Source organism: Barbatula barbatula (genome assembly GCF_947034865.1).
Source record: "Barbatula barbatula genome assembly, chromosome: 18".
NCBI classification, from domain to species: Eukaryota; Metazoa; Chordata; class Actinopteri; order Cypriniformes; family Nemacheilidae; genus Barbatula; species Barbatula barbatula.
Genome location: NC_136781.1, coordinates 6,895,801 through 6,918,447, shown reverse-complemented (window position 1 = coordinate 6,918,447; position 22,647 = coordinate 6,895,801). Strand labels below are relative to the sequence as shown.

General features: G+C 35.6%; 2 protein-coding genes across 3 annotated transcripts; both read left to right on the top strand.

The window, feature by feature from the left end:
* Positions 1 to 8,328: 8,328 nt before the first annotated feature.
* Positions 8,329 to 12,622, top strand: LOC306907814 (signal-regulatory protein beta-2-like). Its single transcript, XM_079480205.1, has 6 exons — positions 8,329 to 8,403; positions 9,090 to 9,440; positions 9,621 to 9,965; positions 10,774 to 10,890; positions 11,075 to 11,115; positions 11,228 to 12,622. Exons 1-6 carry the CDS (start codon positions 8,355 to 8,357, stop codon positions 11,372 to 11,374), a joined length of 1,050 nt encoding a protein of 349 aa, XP_079336331.1. The 5' UTR covers positions 8,329 to 8,354; the 3' UTR covers positions 11,375 to 12,622.
* A 1,346-nt stretch (positions 12,623 to 13,968) lies between these two features.
* LOC306907968 (V-set and immunoglobulin domain-containing protein 1-like) lies at positions 13,969 to 17,954 on the top strand. Of its 2 annotated transcripts, XM_079480513.1 has the most exons (7): positions 13,970 to 14,043; positions 14,555 to 14,911; positions 15,010 to 15,089; positions 15,183 to 15,354; positions 16,150 to 16,266; positions 16,451 to 16,491; positions 16,613 to 17,948. In XM_079480513.1, the coding sequence occupies exons 1-7, from the start codon at positions 13,995 to 13,997 to the stop codon at positions 16,757 to 16,759; spliced, it is 963 nt and encodes a 320-aa protein (XP_079336639.1). In that variant the 5' UTR covers positions 13,970 to 13,994; the 3' UTR covers positions 16,760 to 17,948. The 2 variants fall into 2 exon arrangements, with proteins under 2 accessions (XP_079336638.1, XP_079336639.1); XM_079480512.1 differs by having other exon boundaries at positions 13,969 to 14,043; positions 15,010 to 15,354; positions 16,613 to 17,954.
* The last annotated feature ends 4,693 nt before the right edge of the window (positions 17,955 to 22,647 follow it).

Genomic DNA, 22,647 nt, shown 5'->3' with positions numbered 1-22,647 from the left:
AAACAAATAAACAATCAATAAGGGATAGTTCCTGGTTTGAGGCCCACCTCTCTCTGTGTCAACGTGGGTTTCCTCACGCTAGTATGATTTCCCCTACAGTCCAAAAACATGCAGATTAGGTAAATAGAAGTGAAGAAATTTATTCCAAGAGTGTGAATGTGTTCTGGGATAAACCTGCCAACTATTGAGGGTCTACCCTACCTGCAGCTCAAGATGCAATAGGATCCAGCTCCCCATAGACATTCAGAGTACAAAGAGTTTCGGAGAAGCGATAGAAATAAAACAACTGCGGCAACAGTTGGGTAATGGTAAAGTTTATACTAGAAAAAAAATAACTGCCCTAAAAAAGTAGGCCAGTAAAAGATATAAATTAGGATAAGAGATGCATGTATTATTTACTGTATATGTGTTTGTCAGATTATGACAGTAGTTGTTTCGAATAACATCCACTACTAAAAAAGGTACTTGTTCTGTATTCTTGAGAAATCTTTTTTTTCTGAAACCTGCTGACCATGGTTTGGAAACTTAAGCATCAGCGTGGTTTCAGCTCTGAGAGGTGTTAGCCCCATGAGCTGCCTTCCTGTCTACCAAAGAGTTACAATGAACAATTATTGAAAATTAATAAAACTAACATCTAAAGTATGGCTATATTCTTGTGCATGATGTGTATCAGTGTTATCCAAAAATCACATTATGTTTTTATAGACACTTGCAAATAAAAACTTGCAAACATGCAAGCAAAGACACAGACAAACGGTGATATATGTGCAAGAATTTATGCACCCACACCTTCCTACATTTAATTTACCTTTTTTATTGATAGCACCTGGACACCTTTACTTGAAATGACAGCATGCATTCAATATGTGCTAACTTCAACTGTGCATTCACTGAGTATTGCAAATAAAAATAGCATTACATCCTGTGGAAATTTTAAAGTTGCGGTGAGTTGTTTACTGCAAAGCCAAAAGAGGACGGTTTGAAGGGTTTCGAAAGATGACTGGTCATGAGCATCATAAGCGAGGCGGTGGTGAAAGATCACTATGGTAAAGAAAAACAGCAGTTAAAAGAAACCGCTTAAAACAACACGTTGCAGATGCACAATGCCAACCTACTTTACATACAGTCTCACACACCTCACACCATCTCTCACAGATACAAACGCATGCTTGCACAAGTACATGCCCATGCACATAAAAATCCATGTTTTAACTCCAATAATACACACACAAACACACACTTACATACTTTCATGTAAACTCCATCCTAAATTAACTTTCCGATCTAAAGTGTTGTTTGGTCTGTTCTCCTAAACGTGTTTAAGGGTTAGAACTAATGCATGAACTTGTCTAATCCTCTAATAAGTTGTGCTTTTGTCTTCTCTGAATCACAACCAGAACAAACTTGGTTATTCAAGCTCAAATACCAAAAGCACATTAAGAAAAGACAGACAGACAGAAATGGGCACATACAGTGATAAAGGAGTAACCTAAATCACAGGGGCGGTACTAGACGTGCTCCTTGGAGAGGGAGGTCAGAAGGTTTGGTTGGGCACTTTAGAAAATGCACTGTTCCTTAACCGTAATGCTTTACACAATTCATGCATTCACTATTTTCAACTTTAAAGGGGTATTATTTTGCCCATTAGATGTATGATGTGCTAAACAATAGGTGTTCCTGTTTGATTTGCAAAAAATGCTTTATATTTGACAAATTTCTCCTGGGCTGCATGAAGCCACGACAAAAGTTAAAGTAAACGGTGGTGCTTTGAACACCCTGTTCTGATGACACAAGAGTTGCAACTATGGCAGCTGAGACGGCTATTCATTGTGTTCTTTTTGAAGAATTCAGAGCATGATGAAATCGGTATAAAAACATGTTTAATACTGCAAAACTGCTTCAATGTATCCCTGTTTTTGACACCATTATCATGATTCTTAGAAAAAGGTCCATTGAGTTCCTGGTCCTGTGAAGTCCCTCATTCTGAACACTCTGATGTCCCACCTCTATCCATGTTTCAGGGGGCCATTCATTATAATGTCTTCCTTTTCTGTGAACTATGAACATTGTGACTTGGCAGATGTAGTTTATGCTAAAACAGCTATATCACTAACTACATTTAAAGAAGTGAAATTCCCCCAGACCTCCCCTGTAAGTCATTACTTGCAATGTGCATTTATGCATAAGCACATACTTTTGTAGCATGTTGTTCCCTGAACAATACTTGAAACTTTACATATCAGCACTTTTCATGCTATTGCATCCCTAGGATGAATCGCATTGCTTGACTTTAGATAAAATCATCCGATGACACATAAATTTAAACAATAAAAACAACGATGATGGATAATGGTGTTCATGGGCTCCACAAAATAAAATTAGTTTTAGCCTCAATTATCATGTCGTATGACAGGTTATCACGCATCATCTCAGCTACAACAGAGGATGATATTACCACACACAGAATTCACACATTTGCAGCACATCAACACCTGCATACCTGTGTTGTCTTCTGGTGCATCAGATGATCAGTGCTATAAATAGACATTTCAAGTAAAGTAAGTAATATCGTTTATGGGAAATATAAGTGTGATGTAGGGTGATGGTCCACAAGCTTCAAAAGTGAACACTCATCAGTAAACCTTTGTGATGAGTTACACCTGTTCATCATAATACAAACCGGCAGTATTGTTTTATGTATATTATTTTTTGTATTTTTTGCAGACTTGGACTTTTACTCCACTACATTTCCTGTACAATATGTATACTAATACTCACTTCCCCTAAGCATTTCCGTTACTACAAAATAAAAGCAGAGAAACTGAAATAAAGGAGTCAGTGATCCGGTCACCATGACAATGCTGAACATATCATTGGTTTAAGCTCAATGTGCAAATGCAAAAAAGTGCTCTCTGCAGTTAATTTCAACACAAGGATTTAATTTCAGGTTCTTTTAAAGATAAACCACACATTTTTCAGTTTCAATTAATTATCAAATTACTGAATTGTTACTGTAAGGGAAATGCAAAGAAAGAAAGAAGTATAGGGCCAGACAGATTTGTTCTGATTTTGTTCCAAGTCAAATCAAGTCAACTTTATTTATATATTGCGTTTTACAATTTTCATTGTTGCAAACTAGCTGTACAAGAAAACATACTATAAGCAAAACATATAAGGTTATGCAAGTCAAAGCACAGGTCAAATATCAGACAGACTATAAATTCCTATATGCAGTGTTAAATGAAACTATAAAATTCTAGCAAGCCAGTATGCAGTATGCAATTAGTGGCGAGGAACCCAAAACTCCATCAGAAGAGAAAAAAAACCTCAGAGGGAAACCAGGCCTAACCAGGGGGTTCCAGTTCCCCTCTGGCAAAAGCTGCAGCCGCTGCACAAGCTCGACAGTGCCTGCATTAAAAGGCAAAATAAAAAACGAATTGATTTAAGATTATCATTAATAATCTAAAAGTGGCTGAAATTTTGTACTGCTGCTGCTGGCGACATGTTGACGTCTTGTGAAGCGAATCGTTCGATATTTTTAATCAAGTTGTTCTCTCACTAATATTGGGGGTGGGAATGAACTATCCTTTTACAAAGTTATAAAGTAAAGTTATAAAGATGTGGTTTCTGAACTTGTTTTTATAGTTTAGCAATCTGGCAAGATGTTGTGAACTCTTAGACAGATGGACCCCATTGACTCCCATTACTGTATATGAAGCAAAAGGGGCTGCGGATTTACCAAACAATCTTCTTTATGGTTCTACTAAAGAAAAAAATGTCACCTACATCTCGGATGGCCTGGAGGTGAGTAAAGAAACTGGTAAAGAAATCTCTACAATATGTATCTGATACTTTAAGACTTCTACTCAAGTCATATTCTAAAAGGTTACTTTCACTTCTACCAAAGTAATTTTCTCGGAAGATATTTGTACTTTTAGTCAAGAATTGCTTTTAGGTACTTTATTAATCAATGATGAAAACAAACAAATTGACACATGCTGTTAAAAATACAAAATAAAAATTGTCATAAGTATGCATTAATAAATGGATTAAAGCAATGCAATAGAAAATAATAATGAAAATATACATGTGGTAAATCACAACTGAATCTCAGATTAATACTACATTCCAAAAATATTCATCCTATTTATTTACTCCTTTTTTGTAAATCATGTGATATTGAAGTTTACACTCTGCTGGGATTGTTCTTTCTTTTCTCCAGATTTATTTTCCTCTGACTGAATCGCAGAGCTGCATATGTCAAATTGTCAGCATCAGTGTCCTAAAGAAAATGTTTAATAATAAAATTATTGATTTAACATAAATTGCAGCACAAAAAATATTACCGTTTCAGATTTATCCTGCTCTAGTTTGGTTCCCTAGTATACATAGCATAATCATTCTCTTACCTGAGCACCTGACAGCCCTCCAACTCTGCTGTCTTGTCCAGCACCTCCTGCTACTGTATATGAAAACAACAATAAACATTTATAATGATGATGCCCAAAAAGAGGAAATACACGTTTAATGTAAATATTATCAAATTAGATAATTATTTTTCATGTGCACCTACCCAAACACTGTTGACACATTCCTCCCTTTAAAATCAAACACAATAAAATGAAGATTAGAACTCCACAGAGTCCTAAAGCCACTGCCAAGCCCAACATGACTGGATCCTTATGTTCCTCTGAAATTTCAAAAGACTCCACTTTATAACAATCAAAGTTATGGCATTGACTGCGTATAGAATTGTGTATTGTGGAGACTTTTGTCAGCCAGGTTAAACTAAATTAAAGACAGCAATACCCTTTGCTTACCAGTCTTCACATGTTTTGTGTTGTTTTCATAGCATTTCTGTTGACATTCCACGGAGTCATTCAGATAGTCAGACTTTGAGATTGATGAACCTGAGGTACTTGAATCTTTTTGACCTAGAGTCATAGGATTTCAAAAAGTAAGGTTGAATAAATTAAATAATAGTAATATTAAATTAATTACATTAAATTAATGAAATGTCACAATTTAGACAGCAATACATAACAGTTTATTGAATAAGCACAGATTTTTATGAGTTAAAGATGTAAAGATTGTACCTTTAAATATCATATGTGCTCCTCTTCCAAAAGTAATGTAATGTGCCTTTGATCCACAGTGGTAGACTGCTGCATCCGATTGAATTATGTTTGAAATTGTCAGATTGAAGTGGCTCCTCTGGAATCGACCATCTTTAAATTCATTGTAAATATTCGTTTCACCCTTTTCTTGAAATACGGATATGATTCGTGGCTGGTGTCCAGCGATTTCCTTAAACCAAAGAATTGTGTTATGTTTTACAGAACACTGCAGTGAGACAGTGTCACCAAGTTCCACAGCTATGACTTTATTTTCCTGATAACCATGAGGGTGTGCAGAACCTGAGAAAACTGATAATAGGTTCACAGGTTAAAGCATAAAATTGTTATTCAATCTACATATAAATAACTGATAAAATCACTAAAACTCAAAAACCATTCAAAATACAAAATACAAACTCATTTAAAAAAAACATGACTTACGCACAATACTAGGAATAATAATAAACAACAAAGTAATCATTGTAAAACAATATCACAACTTTCTGTCATCTGTGTACTTAATCTAGCTGCCAATGGTTTTATTTCAAAGCAGGTGTTACTTATGCAGTATACTTCCTTGAATTAGCTCACCAGTTACTAAACCAAATGCCATTGGTTAGAACCTTCTGCTTCTCACACTGGTGTAACATAATTCTCTGCTTCATTTTTGATAGATCAATTTGTGACACATCAGCATTTAATCAGAAGATAATGTTAAATACAACATTACTTTCTATTGCTTTTCCTATTGTGACAACAGACTTATACAACTTATGCAATACATTTTTTTCTTTCAGTGGTGCAGTGACATAAATGTGACATATAAAGCAATATCACATGAGCAAGAGTGCATTTTATAAGCACACTGAATTGCCTGCCTAAGAGTTTACACTAGAACATTTATACTAATGTTACAAGAGTATTGGTGTTGTACGAGAGGAAGGTGTGTATGTGCATTGTGTATGTGACGTCAGCAGCCAGGTAAACAAATCATGGGTTTGATCCCTAAGAACACATACAGTATGATGATAACATGTACACTGTGAATGCAATGTTTGTGCTTTTGAAATAAGTGTATAAACTTAAAAGCCCAATTTCATGCAGAAATTAAATCAGGTTATTTGGATTTGTACGTTTCATCCAAAAATTATCATTCTTCCATCATTTACTGATCCTCATTTCATTCCAATATGATTTCCATATGCACAACACAAAATATATTTGGACGAAAGTTGCTAACCAACCAACACAAAACCAGTGAGACATTTTGCAAAATATCGCATATATGTTACGCTGAAAAACATTGTCACACAGGTTTAGAAAGGTATAAGGGTAAATTAATAATGTAAAATTCCCTTTAAATACAAAATTGTCTTTAAACTTAAAGGGCCACTGTGTAATTTTTAGCAGCATCCAGTGAGGTTGCAAAAATCCACCAACGGTTCACTCGTCCCCTCCCATTCGAAGCACTACGGAGGCTGAGAGAGGACTAGTCATCACCAATTTCCGTCAATTTTGACAGGCCCATTTTTTAAAGGCCCATTCTCTCAAATCTTTTAACAAATGTATTACATTTTTTTACTTATAACACATTTCAAACAATATAAAAACTATTCCGCAGAATTCCGCAGATTTAACAAAAAAGTCAGCAGATTCCGTCTGGCCCTGGTCATCATGTACCTGCTTGTTTCCCGAATAAAATAACGTATTTACAAAACAACAACACATTCTGTAGATCAGTTTGTCCGTTTATGGATTCTGTAGAAAACAACATGCTTAACTCCATGGGACCCACGCTGTTTGCAGACAGATACAGCTTATTCTATGTAAAGAAAAACATAACGCTTCATTATGTATAAGGTCTTTATACACCTCTGAAAATGTATAATAATGTATAATATATTGCATTTCTGCTAATAGATCCTCCAAAGTATTACACACTGGACCATTTAATGTACTGTGGCTTTTGTGTAAACTGTATGTGCTCTCACAAAAGTATGTTTTAGTGCTTTAGGGAATGTAGATATTGAACTGGCAGGGGTTTTCAAAGATGTTTGGAATGTGTTCGCATGCAGATGAACGACCAAACCTTGTATTTTTTATGTACTGACAGTGTAGTGTGGTAGGGATCATTTATTAATTACACAAACCCTAAAAGTGGGCATTTCACAGTTTTCCGTCATTCTGAAGTAAAGGTTTTTGGTTAAATGTCTGAAATAAGGACTGTGGTTAGTACAAGCACAACATCTATTTCTTTTTTGTTGTACAGCATAAAAAAACACTACTGACACTAATACCTCATCATTCTTCATACTATAAACCCACAGCTTCTGCACCTTTATCTTCTCAGGACATAAATGAAAGTGGAGTGGAGCACAACAGTAGAGAGGATGTTTTTTGTAGGTCATACTAATTCGTGTCAAGTGAAAGTGTAGTTAAATTTTTTTTAGCCTGGTCTGTCTGACTGTAGTGGGTGATGTGGGATCATTGCAATTTTTCCATTCTTGTTGCAACCTAACTGAGTATGTTTAATATCGATCCAACTGCTGTATATTTCCAGCCACCTCAATCTAAAATTACTGTACAGTAACTGACATTAAAATTATTGTTATATGCACGTTGTCAATAATGTGTATGGTACTCAATATTAACAACTAAAAACCTGAATAAGTACTAGCTTCAGGCTCAATGGGTGAGTTGACATTTAAGAAGAAGACTTTGGGAACCTCTCTCTCTATGATATGAATGTTATTTATAGACAGAGAGGTTCCTACGGTGTTCCTATTAAACCTTTAATAACAAAGGAGAGCTTGAATTAGTAATTAATAAGAAATTTGTTAATTGATGGCGTAAAAATGAAACCATTGTTATTTCATGTTCACACGCAATGTGATCACTAGTGATGCATATTAAGACAAAGATCACAAATAATGGCATCCTTTGGCTTGTAATGATCTTATAGACAAAATTAACTTTAATGCCCAGCGGTCACTGACTTAATAGTGCATTTTCTGAATGAATACTTACTGAATGAATAATCACAGTATTTTCTTGTTCTTCATGTGGTTTATCAATATTACAGTTGTGCCCATAACAACTGTAGTGGTCTAAAAATGTCTGCAAGAACGCTAACAGGAAGTCTGTGATGTCAGGCTTTCTGTGACATCAGTCAGATGTACATTATAATGTTGCAGTAGTTTTTCAAGAGGACAAACAGCCCAAGACTATGAAGTGAAGATGTGGGTTTCTTTCATAATTTTTGTCTCTTTCATCCTTCCAGATATGTGTAAGTGTATGTACATTACATTCATGATGAAGATAATGGTTTGTCGCCTCAACCTATTTTCAATGTTTGCCTGTTGTATTGCAAATTTAATCGGATCATATCATATTAATTTGATACTTGTAAATGGGTAGAAGCTTTATGTAAAAATTTAACAAACTATTTTCAAGATCTTTGACATTAAATGGTTTTCTGAAGGTTTTCTAGATTTTATTAAGCCTTGTCATATAAGCCAAGCATGGGTGAACAGTATTATTTATTTTAATTTAAGTATTTTTCAAGTATCTCTTCTGTATGAGAGATATGATTTCACGATGAACATAAATGAACTACACTATGGAGCAATATGTCATCTTTTACTCCACTACATATCACAAATACATTTCTACATGTTTTTACCTTTAATTTAAGAATTTAAATTAATCTTTCCCATTTATAAAAGTATAAATAATTTTTTAAAAGATCAGAAGTAGAAGTATTAGATTTGAGCTTGTACTTAAGTATTAAAAGGTAAAAAAACGAAATTATTTTTTAAATGAAGTGTAAAAAAGTATGATGCTAAAATTGAATACATATTTTGTAAAATAACTCTCATAAAGTACAGATATTTAAAAATTTACTTGACGGTAATGTCCACATCTGAACCCAATGAAGTTATTATATGATTTCCTCAATTCTTTCTTCTACAGACATATGCGAGTCTAGGGTTGTCAGTCAACCAGATCCAGTGATGTCTGTCTCTGTTGGTGATAATGTCATTTTGCGTTGCTCAATTTTGAAAGATAACAATGATCCAATTGTTTGGTACAAGCAAACTCCAGGACAACAACCTTATATTGTTGCAATGATGCAAAAATATGTACAAGATCCTGATTTTTATAATGAGTTTAAATACCTGAAGCGTTTTTCTATTGAGAAACACAAAGGAGAGTATAACTTGAGGATTTCAAATGTCGATGCATCTGATGAAGGAATGTATTACTGTGGATGGAAAAATTTTGAGATTGTTTTTGCTGGAGGTACATATTTGATGTTGAAAGGTAAATCTTTTAACATTTGTAAATGCATTATCAAAAGTTTAGCATGTATTTATTTTTGTTAATGTTTGCCAATTCAATTGTTAATGTTCATTGTGCAATAATGTTTACAGTTACAACTTTTGATATACTGTTTGAAATGAATCATGTTTGGTATGTAAAATGTTTTCATTTCTTCTTTAGGGTTACAAAATACCCAGCATAAATTGAATGTGTCTGTTCTTCAGCGTCCTGCATCAATGTCTGTCCACCCCGGAGACACAGTGAGTCTGATGTGCACTGTGCTGTTTGAACGCACATCAGCAGACATCAGAATGTTCTGGTTCAAATCTGATTCAGGAAAATCTGTTCCACAGATCCTTTACACTTATAATCAGAGTGATCAGTGTGAGATTTATTCTTCTACAGAGAGCTGTGCAAATAATATACAAAAAGACATTGTCAGTCAGACAGACGCTGGCATGTATTACTGCGCTCTGATCACATGTGGAAAAATTCTGTTGGGTACTGGGACAAAAATACATGTGGGTAAGTACTAATCATCCTATGACATTTATGTGAGGAGTAATAAAAACACTTGTTTATCCTTATAAAGAGTTATTTAAATAGTTATTTTCTATATTGTGGTTATAGGTTAGGTTTGTGTCAACAGCAATAACAGAGAACAGAGCAGTTCAAAAAATAATTATTTTGGATTGAGTGACCTTAACAAGTATGGACCCTTTGGACACTTGAATCATTTAAAATATATTAAATTCATTGCAATTGACAATTTTTTTTATAATTAACTTTACATTACTGAGCAACTGTCCTCAAAGACATTGATAGCGTATGTATCACAAGTGCTCTTGCAGAATAGGTGTAGTTACATAACGCTATTAATATATTTTTACATTAGGAGAATTTCTTTATTTTAGCATTGAGATAATTGCACAAAGGTTTTGGGTTCAATTTTCACTATACTGATAAAAATGCATTCTTTGAACGCCTGTTCGCTTTTGATTTAAAAACTCTTAACAAATATGTAAATCTCCCTAATGTACTGCAAATGTGCTTAATATATGTTCTAGTATGTTTTGTGGACAGGTCATTTACTGTGTATGAGTTAAATAAAAGAGAGTAGATGAGCCTTAATGTATGAGCGGTGCTCTCCAGTCTTCTGAATCACCGTGACTTACATAATTCATTTGGAATTGTGAAATTGCCTCAAGAATAGAGGCTAATGCCTATTCATATTCACAAACAATCAGAATTATAAATGTTTTATAGCAAATGTGCATGTTTCTCACACATTACATTGAGATACGCAATGTGTTTTACTCGCGCTGTTTTACAGAAAAGCCAGTGGAATATATAGTGATTATATTGGGAGTACTGTTGGGGGTTTGTGTGGTTGTGATTATTGCCCAAGCTGTCTCATGCCATAAAAAACAAAGACATTACTACAACAGAGGTGAGCATTTCATTTCATTTGTATACACTGTCTCTAAAAGAACTAACTAAATCATAACTAAAAATAATGTTATATTTCTACCCGGTATGAACCAAATAATTGATTTCATGTTACCTGATGTAATCAGGTTGATTCAGTGACATTACATAACAATTTTAAACAATCTTTTTTATTCTTCAACAAGAAAATGTTCAAGACACTGATGAAGAACATCCTTCCAGTCAGGTGTGCTTCAAACATTTTATTAGGAATGCTTTTGTGGTCAGAAAGCACTTACTTCCATTTGAAGATATACATTTTCTATAAGGTTATTTACTGCTATGCGTTACTTTCACAGGACTGTAATGCAGTGCATTTGCATTATGCTGCTCCACATTTTAAAGAGGGAAAAAACAGAAGAATAAAAGGAAGAGAAGCTCTGCAGGACAGCGTGTACAGTCAACTGAATGATCTCAGTGTTGTTGAATATAGGATAACTGAGTAAACACTGCCTGTGTGGCAATGATTTACTAGCAAGAGGTGTGGACTGCTGTGCAGAAAATGTATAAAAACATATTAAAAACGTTAACAGGAATATGCAGATGCAGAACTTAAATCATACCTCACAGTGTACATAATTCACAGTGTTGCTTCAATTGTAATGAAATGCTATAATGACAGAAATATGGGCCATAAAATTTTTTAATGGGATGGATCAACTGAAAATGATCTTCTGTTATTACGATTTTTGATCTTCCTCATTAGCGTCAGCTGCACAGACTGTGTTAGAGGTGTGAATCTGATTCCAAAAAGGTGTCAGTGCACTTTTTTCATTGTTGTGACATTAGTGAAGAGTATTGACTCAACAAATTCTGTCTTAAAAACAGTATACAGGTTATTTCATTATCAGATATTTTAATATGGATGAATTTTCTGCTGTAAAGATATAATGGCCAAAACAACACTAACACATATTTAGGAAAATCATTTGTACAACAGAGAGGATTGCGTCTGCACAAAGGTCATTTTTTAGCACTCTGCAGGTTTTATGAAATTTAACAGATACATTTGTACAACACAGAGGATTGCGTCCTGTTTTTTCTCTTATTTGCTGGATCCCCTGTTGAAAAAAACAGCATATGCTGGATGGCAGCTGGTTTGTGCTGGTTTAAGCTGGTAATGTGCTGGTTTAAGATGGTCATGTGTTGGTCCTTAGCTGGAGTAAGATGATCCTGAGCTGTTTAAGATGGTCCTAAACCAGCTCATGACCAGCTTTAACCAGCACAAACCAGCTACCATTCTTCAAAACCTACCTAACGCGCATGCTGTTTTTTTCAACAGGCTCATCGGTAAGAATGTCATGCAATATGAAAAACATTTGATATGGGTTATTGGTCAATATGTGATGAAGATGTTAGTGAATCCACGTGTTTCCATTTTGTTGCACAAAATTTACTTTTCCACCCTAATCTAAAAACCTCCTTTACCTTATCTCAGTCTGGGAATGTATGTGAACGTTTCCAAGCACATTTGTTTTGTGCGAGGCGTGGCCTGAGAAAAGCCCCTCCTTTATGCCCATGGTTGGTGATGCTATAGGGTTTGTCGTAACATGCAATACAAATAAATAGCAGGCAACCTTTTTGAGCATGAAGTGAGCTGGGTAAGTGGTTTAAGTGTGGTTCCCTTAATAAACCGAGGTGTGTACAGCATGGGTTGTGGCAGACAGCAGCCCCCAATAAACACCATTTTGTTCACAAAGACTCATTCTTGTCTGGGAATGTTACTATATATATATATATATATATATATATATATATATATAAGTGCAGCAGATAGTGAGATCACAGAAAAGGTGTTTCTTTTTTATAATAACGTATGTGTTAATTTATAATGTGCACTGATTGCTTCTGCACAACATGATCAGGAGAGATTAAAGGACCAGTGTGTAACTTTTTTGGAGGATCTAGTGACAGAAATGCATATAATCTACATTACTATGTTTTCAGAGGTGTATAAAGACCCTACATAATGAAGTGTAATGTTTTTTTAACTTAGCATGAGGTATTTCTATTTACACCTCGGGTCCCATTGCATGAAATGTTGTTGCAATGTCACCATTTTGTTTTTACAGTAACCTTAAGACAAACAGACAAACTGCTCTATAGAACGTGTTTTATATATATACAATATCTCATTCTGGAAAAAAAGCAAAACGTGATGACATCTTAGGCTTCTCTCTGCTTCAGTAGAGCTTGAAAAGCGAGGGGTGGAATGAGCGGTTGGTTGCATTACACAACCTCACCGTTAGATGGCGCTAAATTTACATAATGTTCCTTTAATAAAAGGTAGTGTTAATAAAACTAGACCTGGTCTATTATAATTTCATGTGACCCTGATGCTGGAATACTTGTTTGTGATGTCATCGGTAATGGCTGATTTGTTCTACCCTGTTATGATTTCATATATAGCCAAAATTTGCTGTCAAATGTTTATTGAAAAAATCAATAAATTTTCGAAATGGTTATTTCCTGGATGTATTTAAAAAATCACAAAAATGATAGATTCTGAAAACAACCGTTCAAAATGTATAACTCAGCATCCTGGTACCGAGAGTCAACTTTAGTGGTGCAGTTTAATATTATATGTTAATTAAACATACTTTTATTAATAACATATGAAACCATATTTTGAAATCAAATTGCTCTTTCATATTGTTTTAACTTCATGTTTTGGCTTAAAACCAGAAATAAACGTATCCAGAAATAAACAAGTTATCCCCCCAGAAGGTCTAAATTAATTATCGCAAAATACAGTGTAAACCCTCCTAAGTGTGATACAAGACCCTCCGCTTTGACAATGTGATCAAGACCCATGCAGTGTTTGTTCTGTGATAACATAAATAACAATGTGGCTGTAGCCTACATTAAAAAACACAGCAATCGTATGTTCTGGGTGTTACAAAGAATTTTATAATTGTGCCAATACAGTTGTTGTGCAAAAATGTTTACAAGAAAAGCTAACAGGAAGTCTGTGATGTCAAGCTTTTCCGGACATCAGTGAGATGTACAATATAATGTTGCAGTAGTTTTTCAAGAGGACAAACAGCCAAAGACTATGAAGTGAAGATGTGGGTTTCTTTCATGATTTATGTTTCTGTCATCCTTCTAAATATGTGTAAGTGTATGTATATAAATTACTTCGATGATTAGTATATAACGGGTTGTAACCTAATATTTTTAGATGAATTTTAAAGTTTTATGTCATAAATTTTTAAACATAATTTTTAGATTATCTAAATTTAACAGAGGAGAACATCATCTTCAGTTATTGTAAAGCATGTATTACTTTAATTTTTTTTACTATTGCTAGGGTCTTTAAAACATTTGTTTTTGAGTTTATACGCATTGATACTTGTAAACAATCAGATGCTTAATGTAAAATTCGGTGTAAAAATATTGTTTTTATGTTAGAAGCAGACCTATTAACATACTGTACATTTTTGCTGCCTTACATTTTTCTGTTTCAGGTGTAACTTGAAAACAAGTTGAAATTGCTTTAATTATTTTGACGAATAATGTAATGTAAAATACTTTTTGACAAAAAAAATTTTACATCGAAGGATTATTTTATTAAGTAGTAAGAATATTTTTTTAATTCTTTCCTTAATTCTATCTTTATTCTACAGACACAAGCAAGTCCGAGTTTGCCAGTCAACCAGATCCAGTGATATCCGTCACTGTTGGTGACAATGTTACTTTGCGTTGCTTTATTTTGAATAATTACAATGATCCAGTTGTTTGGTACAAGCAAACTTCAGGACAACAGCCCTCTATGGTTGCATTGGTGCAGATGGTGAAATTTGTGGAAAATCCAGAATTTTATAATGAGTTTAAATCCCAGAAGCGATTTACTATTGAGAAAGCAACAGGACATTGTTATTTAAAGATTTCAAATGTTACTGCATCTGATGAAGGAATGTATTTCTGTGGAGGGAAGAATTATGCAGTTTCCTTTGCTGAAGGCACATATTTGAAATTGAAACGTAAATGCTTCAATTTTATTTTATTATTAATTTAATTTCAATTTCATATTACAAAATCATGCAATCTGGTATATAAAATGTTTTCATTTCTTCTTTAGGGTTACAAAATACCCAGCATAAATTGAATGTGTCTGTTCTTCAGCGTCCTGCATCAATGTCTGTCCACCCCGGAGACACAGTGAGTCTGATGTGCACTGTGCTGTTTGAACGCTCATCAGCAGACATCAGAATGTTCTGGTTCAAATCTGATTCAGGAAAATCTGTTCCACAGATCCTTTACACTTATAATCAGAGTGATCAGTGTGAGATTTATTCTTCTACAGAGAGCTGTGCAAATAATATACAAAAAGACATTGTCAGTCAGACAGACGCTGGCATGTATTACTGCGCTCTGATCACATGTGGAAAAATTCTGTTGGGTACTGGGACAAAAATACATGTGGGTAAGTACTAATCATCCTATGACATTTATGTGAGGAGTAATAAAAACACTTGTTTATCCTTATAAAGAGTTATTTAAATAGTTATTTTCTATATTGTGGTTATAGGTTAGGTTTGTGTAAACAGCAATAAAAAAGAACAGAGCAGTTCACAAAATAGTTATTTTGGATTGAGTGACCTTAACAAGTATGGACCCTTTGGACACTTGAATCATTTAAAATATATTAAATTCATTGCAATTGACAATTTTTTTATAATTAACTTTACATTACTGAGCAACTGTCCTCAAAGACATTGATAGCGTATGTAAGTGCTCTTGCAGAATAGGTGTAGTTACATAACGCTATTAAGATATTTTTACATTAGGAGAATTTCTTTATTTTAGCATTGAGTTAATTGCACAAAGGTTTTGGGTTCAATTTTCACTAAACTGATAAAAATGCATACTTTGAACGCCTGTTCGCTTTTGATTTAAATGTCTTAAAAAATATGTAAATCTCCCTAATGTACTGCAAATGTGCTTAATATATGTTCTAGTATGTTTTGTGGACAGGTTATTTACTGTGTATGAGTTAAATAAAAGAGAGTAGATGAGCCTTAATGTATGAGCGGTGCTCTCCAGTCTTCTGAATTACCGTGACTTACATAATTCATTTGGAATTGTGAAATTGCCTCAAGAATAGAGGCTAATGCCTATTCATATTCACAAACAATCAGAATTATAAATGTTTTATAGCAAATGTTTCTCACACATTACATTGAGATACGCAATGTGTTTTACTCGCGCTGTTTTACAGAAAAGCCAGTGGAATATATAGTGATTATATTGGGAGTACTGTTGGGGGTTTGTGTGGTTGTGATTATTGCCCAAGCTGTCTCATGCCATAAAAAACAAAGACATTACTACAACAGAGGTGAGCATTTCATTTCATTTGTATACACTGTCTCTAAAAAAACTAACTAAATAATAACTAAAAATAATGTTATATTTCTACCCGGTATGAACCAAATAATTGATTTCATGTTACCTGATGTAATCAGGTTGATTCAGTGACATTACATAACAATTTTAAACAATCTTTTTTATTCTTCAACAAGAAAATGTTCAAGACACTGATGAAGAACATCCTTCCAGTCAGGTGTGCTTCAAACATTTTATTAGGAATGCTTTTGTGGTCAGAAAGCACTTACATTACTTACTTCCATTTGAAGATATACAGTTTCTATAAGGTTATTTACAGTTATGCGTTACTTTCACAGGACTGTGATGCAGTGCATTTGTATTATGCTGCTCCACATTTTAAAGAGGGAAAAAACAGAAGAATAAAAGGAAGAGAAGCTCTGCAGGACAGCGTGTACAGTCAACTGAATGATCTCAGTGTTGTTGAATATAGGATAACTGAGTAAACACTGCCTGTGTGGCAATGATTTACTAGCAAGAGGTGTGGACTGCTGTGCAGAAAATGTATAAAAACATATTAAAAACGTTAACAGGAATATGCAGATACAGAACTCAAGTCATACCTCACAGTGTACATAATTCACAGTGTTGCTTCAATTGTAATGAAATGCTATAATGACAGAAATTTTTTTTGATGGGATGTATCAACTGAAAATGATCTTCTGTTATTATGTTTTTTTTGATCTTCCTCATTAGCATCAGCTGCACAGACTGTGTTAGAGGTGTGAATCTGGTTCCAAAAGGTGTCAGTGCACTTTTTTCATTGTTGTGACATTAGTGAAGAGTATTGACTCAACAAATTCTGTCTTAAAAACAGTATACAGGTTATTTCATTATCAGAGATTTTAATATGGATGAATTTTCTGCTGTAAAGATATAACGACCAAAACAACACTAACACATATTTAGGAAAATCATTTGTACAACAGAGAGGATTGCGTCTGCACAAAGGTCATTTTTTAGCACTCTGCAGGTTTTATGAAATTTGACAGATACATTTGTACAACACAGAGGATTGCGTCCTGTTTTTTCGCTTATTAGCTGGATCCCCTGTTGAAAAAAACAGCATATGCTGGTTAGGTAGGTTTTGAAGCTGGTTTGTGCTGGTTTAAGCTGGTCATGTGTTGGTTCTTAGCTGGAGTAAGATGATCCTGAGCTGGTTTAAGATGGTCCTAAACCAGCTCATGACCAGCTTTAACCAGCACAAACCAGCTACCATTCTTCAAAACCTACCTAACGCGCATGCTGTTTTTTTCAACAGGCTCATCGGTAAGAATGTCATGCAATATGAAAAACATCTGATATGGGTTATTGGTCAATATGTGATGAAGATGTTAGTGAATCCACGTGTTACTTTTCCACCCTAATCTAAAAACCTCCTTTACCTTATCTCAGTCTGGGAATGTATGTGAACGTTTCCAAGCACAATTTTTTTGTGCGATGCGTGGCCTGTGAAAAGCCCCTCCTTTATGCTCATGGTTGATGATGCTATAGGGCTTGTCGTGATCTGCAATACAAATAAATAGTTGAGCATGAAGTGAGCTGGGTAAGTGGTTTAAGTGTGGTTCCCTTAATAAACCGAGGTGTGTACAGCATGGGTTGTGGCAGACATCAGCCCCCAATAAACACCATTTTGTTCACAAAGACTCATTCTTGCCAGTGGAATCTATAGTGATTATATTAGATTCAACTTTATTGTCATTACACATATACAAGTTCAGTGTAACGAAATGTAGTTTAGGTCTAACCAGAAGTGCAGTTAGCAAGTGCAGGATATACAGTTAGAATAAATACAGAATACAATATGGGAGAATATAATACAGTGGGCATGGACTATAAAAATATTTTGCAGTAGGAATGTTCTATGAAAATATGACAGTAGGTATATACTATGAACAATATATACAGATGACTATATGCTATGAACATTAATGTACAGGTGGATATGAACAGATAATAATTTAGACTAAAATAGTGCAAGTGACTTAGGTATGCATAATTTATTGACATTCGGCTATTTTTGAGTACTGTTGGGGGTTTGTGTGGTTGTGATTACTGTCCAAGCTGTCTCATGCCATAACAAAGAAAGATATAACAACAGAGGTGAGCATGAAATGTCATTTTCATACACAGACATTTTAAGGAGGGTAAAAACAGAAGAATGGGAAGAAAAGAAACTCCTCAGGACAGCGTGTACAGCCAAATGATTGATAGTGTTGTTGAATGTAGGATAACTGAGTAGACACCATAGATTCACAAGGAGTTTTGCCTCACCTGTGTGGACAAATATTATAACGTAGGACAGTGGCGACTGGTGCGCATGTTTTAAGAGGGGGCGCAACAAACCATTTGACATGTGACGTAAACGCAGGGCTGGACTGGGATAAAAAAAGGGCCCTGGCATTTTTGCTCAGACCGGCCCACCACAATCGGTCGGACACAACCAACCAGTACACCATCCTTGCGGTCCCTGTAGATATGCATATCTACTTTTCCATTCCCAAAAACCCCTACAAAGCTGAGAACTAAGTGCCATGGACCAGTGTACTCACTCTCTCTTGACTGACTCCGTGGTGACCAAAGGTGGCAGTGGAGTAGGGCCTACACAAAGTGAGGGCATCCTGAGAGAGAGAGAGAGAGAGAGAGAGAGAGAGAGAGAGAGAGAGACGAGAATGATAACTGAATGAGAAAAATGATCCCCATACAAGTATCTTTAATATATAACAATGTAGAGAGATGGTTGCACATATTTTATACTTACTTAGTGGAAATGGCTCCATGGTGCTCTGAACATCAAAGACAACGAACTACAAACGTGAGGGCATCCTGAGAGAGAGAGCGAGAGCGAGAGCGAGAGCGAGAGAGAATAACGAGTCACATTTCAGTGTACAATATTATGAATATTTTTATAATAATATCAATAATCTCAACTCACCTTACAATAACAGCAGTTTCCTCAGTAGCTTGCTCTTCTCTGCAACTCTGTCAATTACAATGTGCTCCATGTTATAAAAGCTAGTTAACATTAGAATAATCAGCCAAAGTTGCAATTGAATAAGTTAACTCTGCTAACCTAGCTACAAAAACAATGCAAAATAGCTTATGCTGTGTTATTTGACTTTAGCTGACTGAGTGGCTAGTGCAGTAGGTGACAATCTGACAGACATTATAATAGCGACAACGATTATGTTGTCTTACTATAATATTCATTAATTTAGGTAAATCATCATCTTCGTCGTGGCCCAACCAGGCCCACACACTGTGATGTCACCGTCCGGAGCAGAAGGTGGCAGTAATGCACCAAAAAGCTGTTTACCGTAAAACACGAAGAAGTCACCCTGTATGGTGGTGGCGTCACTTACTGGACCAGGATCGGAGATCCTTAGCAGTTGTGTTTCCGAAATGAGCTTGTTCTTCAGAAATGTTTGCAGACATCCCAACCTGCAAAAAGTCATTTCAGGGAAATGCTTTTAATTACATTCCATTGCCATTTTAAATATGTCTAAGGTGTTTTCACGTAACTAGTTGTTAGCCGACCTGAATAATATGCGCATGAAATCAAATAAAACTTGATGAACTCACCTCAACATGTCTTTACAATCATTAAACCCAGTATTCAGTTCGGGACTAGGGAGAAGAGACAAAAGCCCGCCCACACTGACAATTGATTGGTTGATTTACCGAAACGGGCCAATCAGGATGCTCTCTGTATTACCTGCGCTTCACGAGGCACACACGCAGACTAGCACAAACACACACGCAAGCAAGGTATCGCGCTCCCTCTCTGCTGTGCGCGCGCTACATGTGTTGAAGCACAGTCTCTGTCTCGCATGCGCGCTCTTGATCACTCGCTCTAGATTCCGGGATATTTTAACTCATTTGCGGGCATCAGGGAGCCGCTATCAATATGCGGGAGACTCCCGGAACTTCCGGGAGACTTGGGATGTCTGTGTTTGGTAATGTGTAACGTTAGCTTGTGTGGACGCTACCGCACTACTTGATCAACAAAAGAGCTTCGCTACGGAAAAGCTATTTGATTCAGAAAACAGCGACGTTACCACCACGCTACTGAAAAATGTAGTTAAGCTAGTAGCGTCACTGCTTGTAGCGCCCAACACTGCTTACCGTTTCAAGTACACTCTCCTGCTCACTCTGTCTCTCCTTGAATTCACTATCAGACACCTACTCCTCTTCCTGGGTGCCGCCATGGCTAGTCACCTCTCCTCCATGTGCTATGTTCACCTGTTTTTGCAAAATGTCGTTAGGTAAGCTACTATAGGCTTGGAAACTGAAGCTACAGCACTTAACATGTCGGTTATTTTTGCACATGTTGAGGCATCAACCTCTAGAATTTGTATTTGTTTGGCCCGCAACTTCTCCGCACCCCCCTTGCCCTTGCGCTTTTGTTTCTCCATCCTAAATCCACAGATTTCTGGCTCTGACCCACTGACTGCATTTGACACAAGAAACCGAGGGGGAGGGGTGGAGCCCTAACCCTAAGAGATGATTGGGCCAGCCCAGTGTCAGTATGGATAATGAACCAATGGGCCGCTGTCCCTGCTTTATGGGCCGGTCGTTGGCAAATAAAAAAAAATAATTTTATATCAACCGGCCCCCAAGTGCGTCGGCCCACCGGGCATTTGCCCGGTATGCCAGATTACCAGTCCAGCCCTGCGTAAACGTATCCTCACTGCTTAGATAAAAAAGGTGTGGGAGCAATTCTTTGTTTTGTAATTTTTGTACCGTAGTGAACATTAAGGTACACACAGAAAAAAATGGTTCTTCACCGGTTCTTCACCGGTTCTTCGGGATGATTGAGGTGCTATATAGCACCGCTACTGTATAAAGAACCAGTTAAGCACCTGTATGGTTCTTCAGTGGTTCTTCATTGGTTCTTTGGGGTTGTTAAGGTGCTATATAGCACCACTGCCGTACAAGTAAACCGTTAACCCCTCAGTATATAGTTATTTAGGATCTCAACTCTCTCTTAGTCTCTTTAGTTGGGGAAAGGATTGAAAACAACATAAACAACAAGATAATTCTGGGATGTGAGAGCTGTTAGTTGTAGCTTAAATTATCTGGAAGGAGAAAGGAGGATGAGAGAAAGCTAAAACATGGTGAACGGCTGTAGTCTTTGAATGAATGTAAATGGATAAGACACTTCACATGGGTGTGCGAAGTCACAGAAATTATATCACAAACTCAATTTTTGGGCTATTGCCTTTTTCTCATATATTAACTTTGCTTTGTTTTATTTAGTGAAATATTATATATGAATGTTTTGTGATTTAAGCTTATATAATGACCTTTCTGTTGGAAACTGCATTCAAGTAGACTACTAATTTCCAATGTCTTTAGTGTGTCACATACTGGGTGAAAAGCAAAATATAATAAATTATAAATAGGCAATATTCAGATAGATTATCAAAAGCATTCTCAATATTCTCAATAACTATAGTCTTGATATTAGACAAAATACAACAATGGTTATGTGTCCTGCCCACAAAAATGAGTTGGAAGTGTTTTTTATCACACCATTGTTTTAAATTATATCTTACATATATAGTTACATTTCATTTATAAAAGGTTTAGACCGTACCATCTTTAATCTTATTTACATAGATTATAAAATCCCACCATGAACAAGAATTTAAATCGCTAAAAACCTGAGTAGGACCTGCTAAGAACTACCTTTGACCAGAGCACGTCACGTAACCTAGCAACCATTCGCCAATCAGGTGGACGCACCATGCAAGCGCGAGTTTAAAGCTTCCTGAGGAGAAAACTTCATCGTTGGACGCGGATTCAGACGGAAAAGAAGCAAATATATATCGAGGTGAGTAACAGTGCCACAGAAATAGGATCTTTAGTAAATGTATTCTACAGGCGACATTTTTATTTGTATTTGTAAACGTAACTTTAACTTATAGCGTTTTGTGACAGAGCCAAACCAACCGCGTAAGGTAACGCTAAATTGCAGATTTAGTTTTCTTTAATATGCGATTACCATCCCATTCACGCTCAAAAAACACCAACAAAGTCGAACCAGCTGTAATTGCTAGTTTTAAACAAAAAAACGAACCAACCGACAAAGCTCGAGACACATAACGTTAACGTTAACCTCGAGACTAAAAAAACAGGGTTCATTTAACGTAACAGAGATAAGTTTACAAACAGTAAAGTGTAACGAAATATCCTTGGTTTCATAATTACGTGTATATTTTGTGTATCTGTATTTACAGTAAGCGATTCATTGCAAGTGTTAATGAATTGGATTTAAGACATTTAATGGCCTTGTGGTCATTTAACTGATTTACAGTAACTGTTCAGTTTA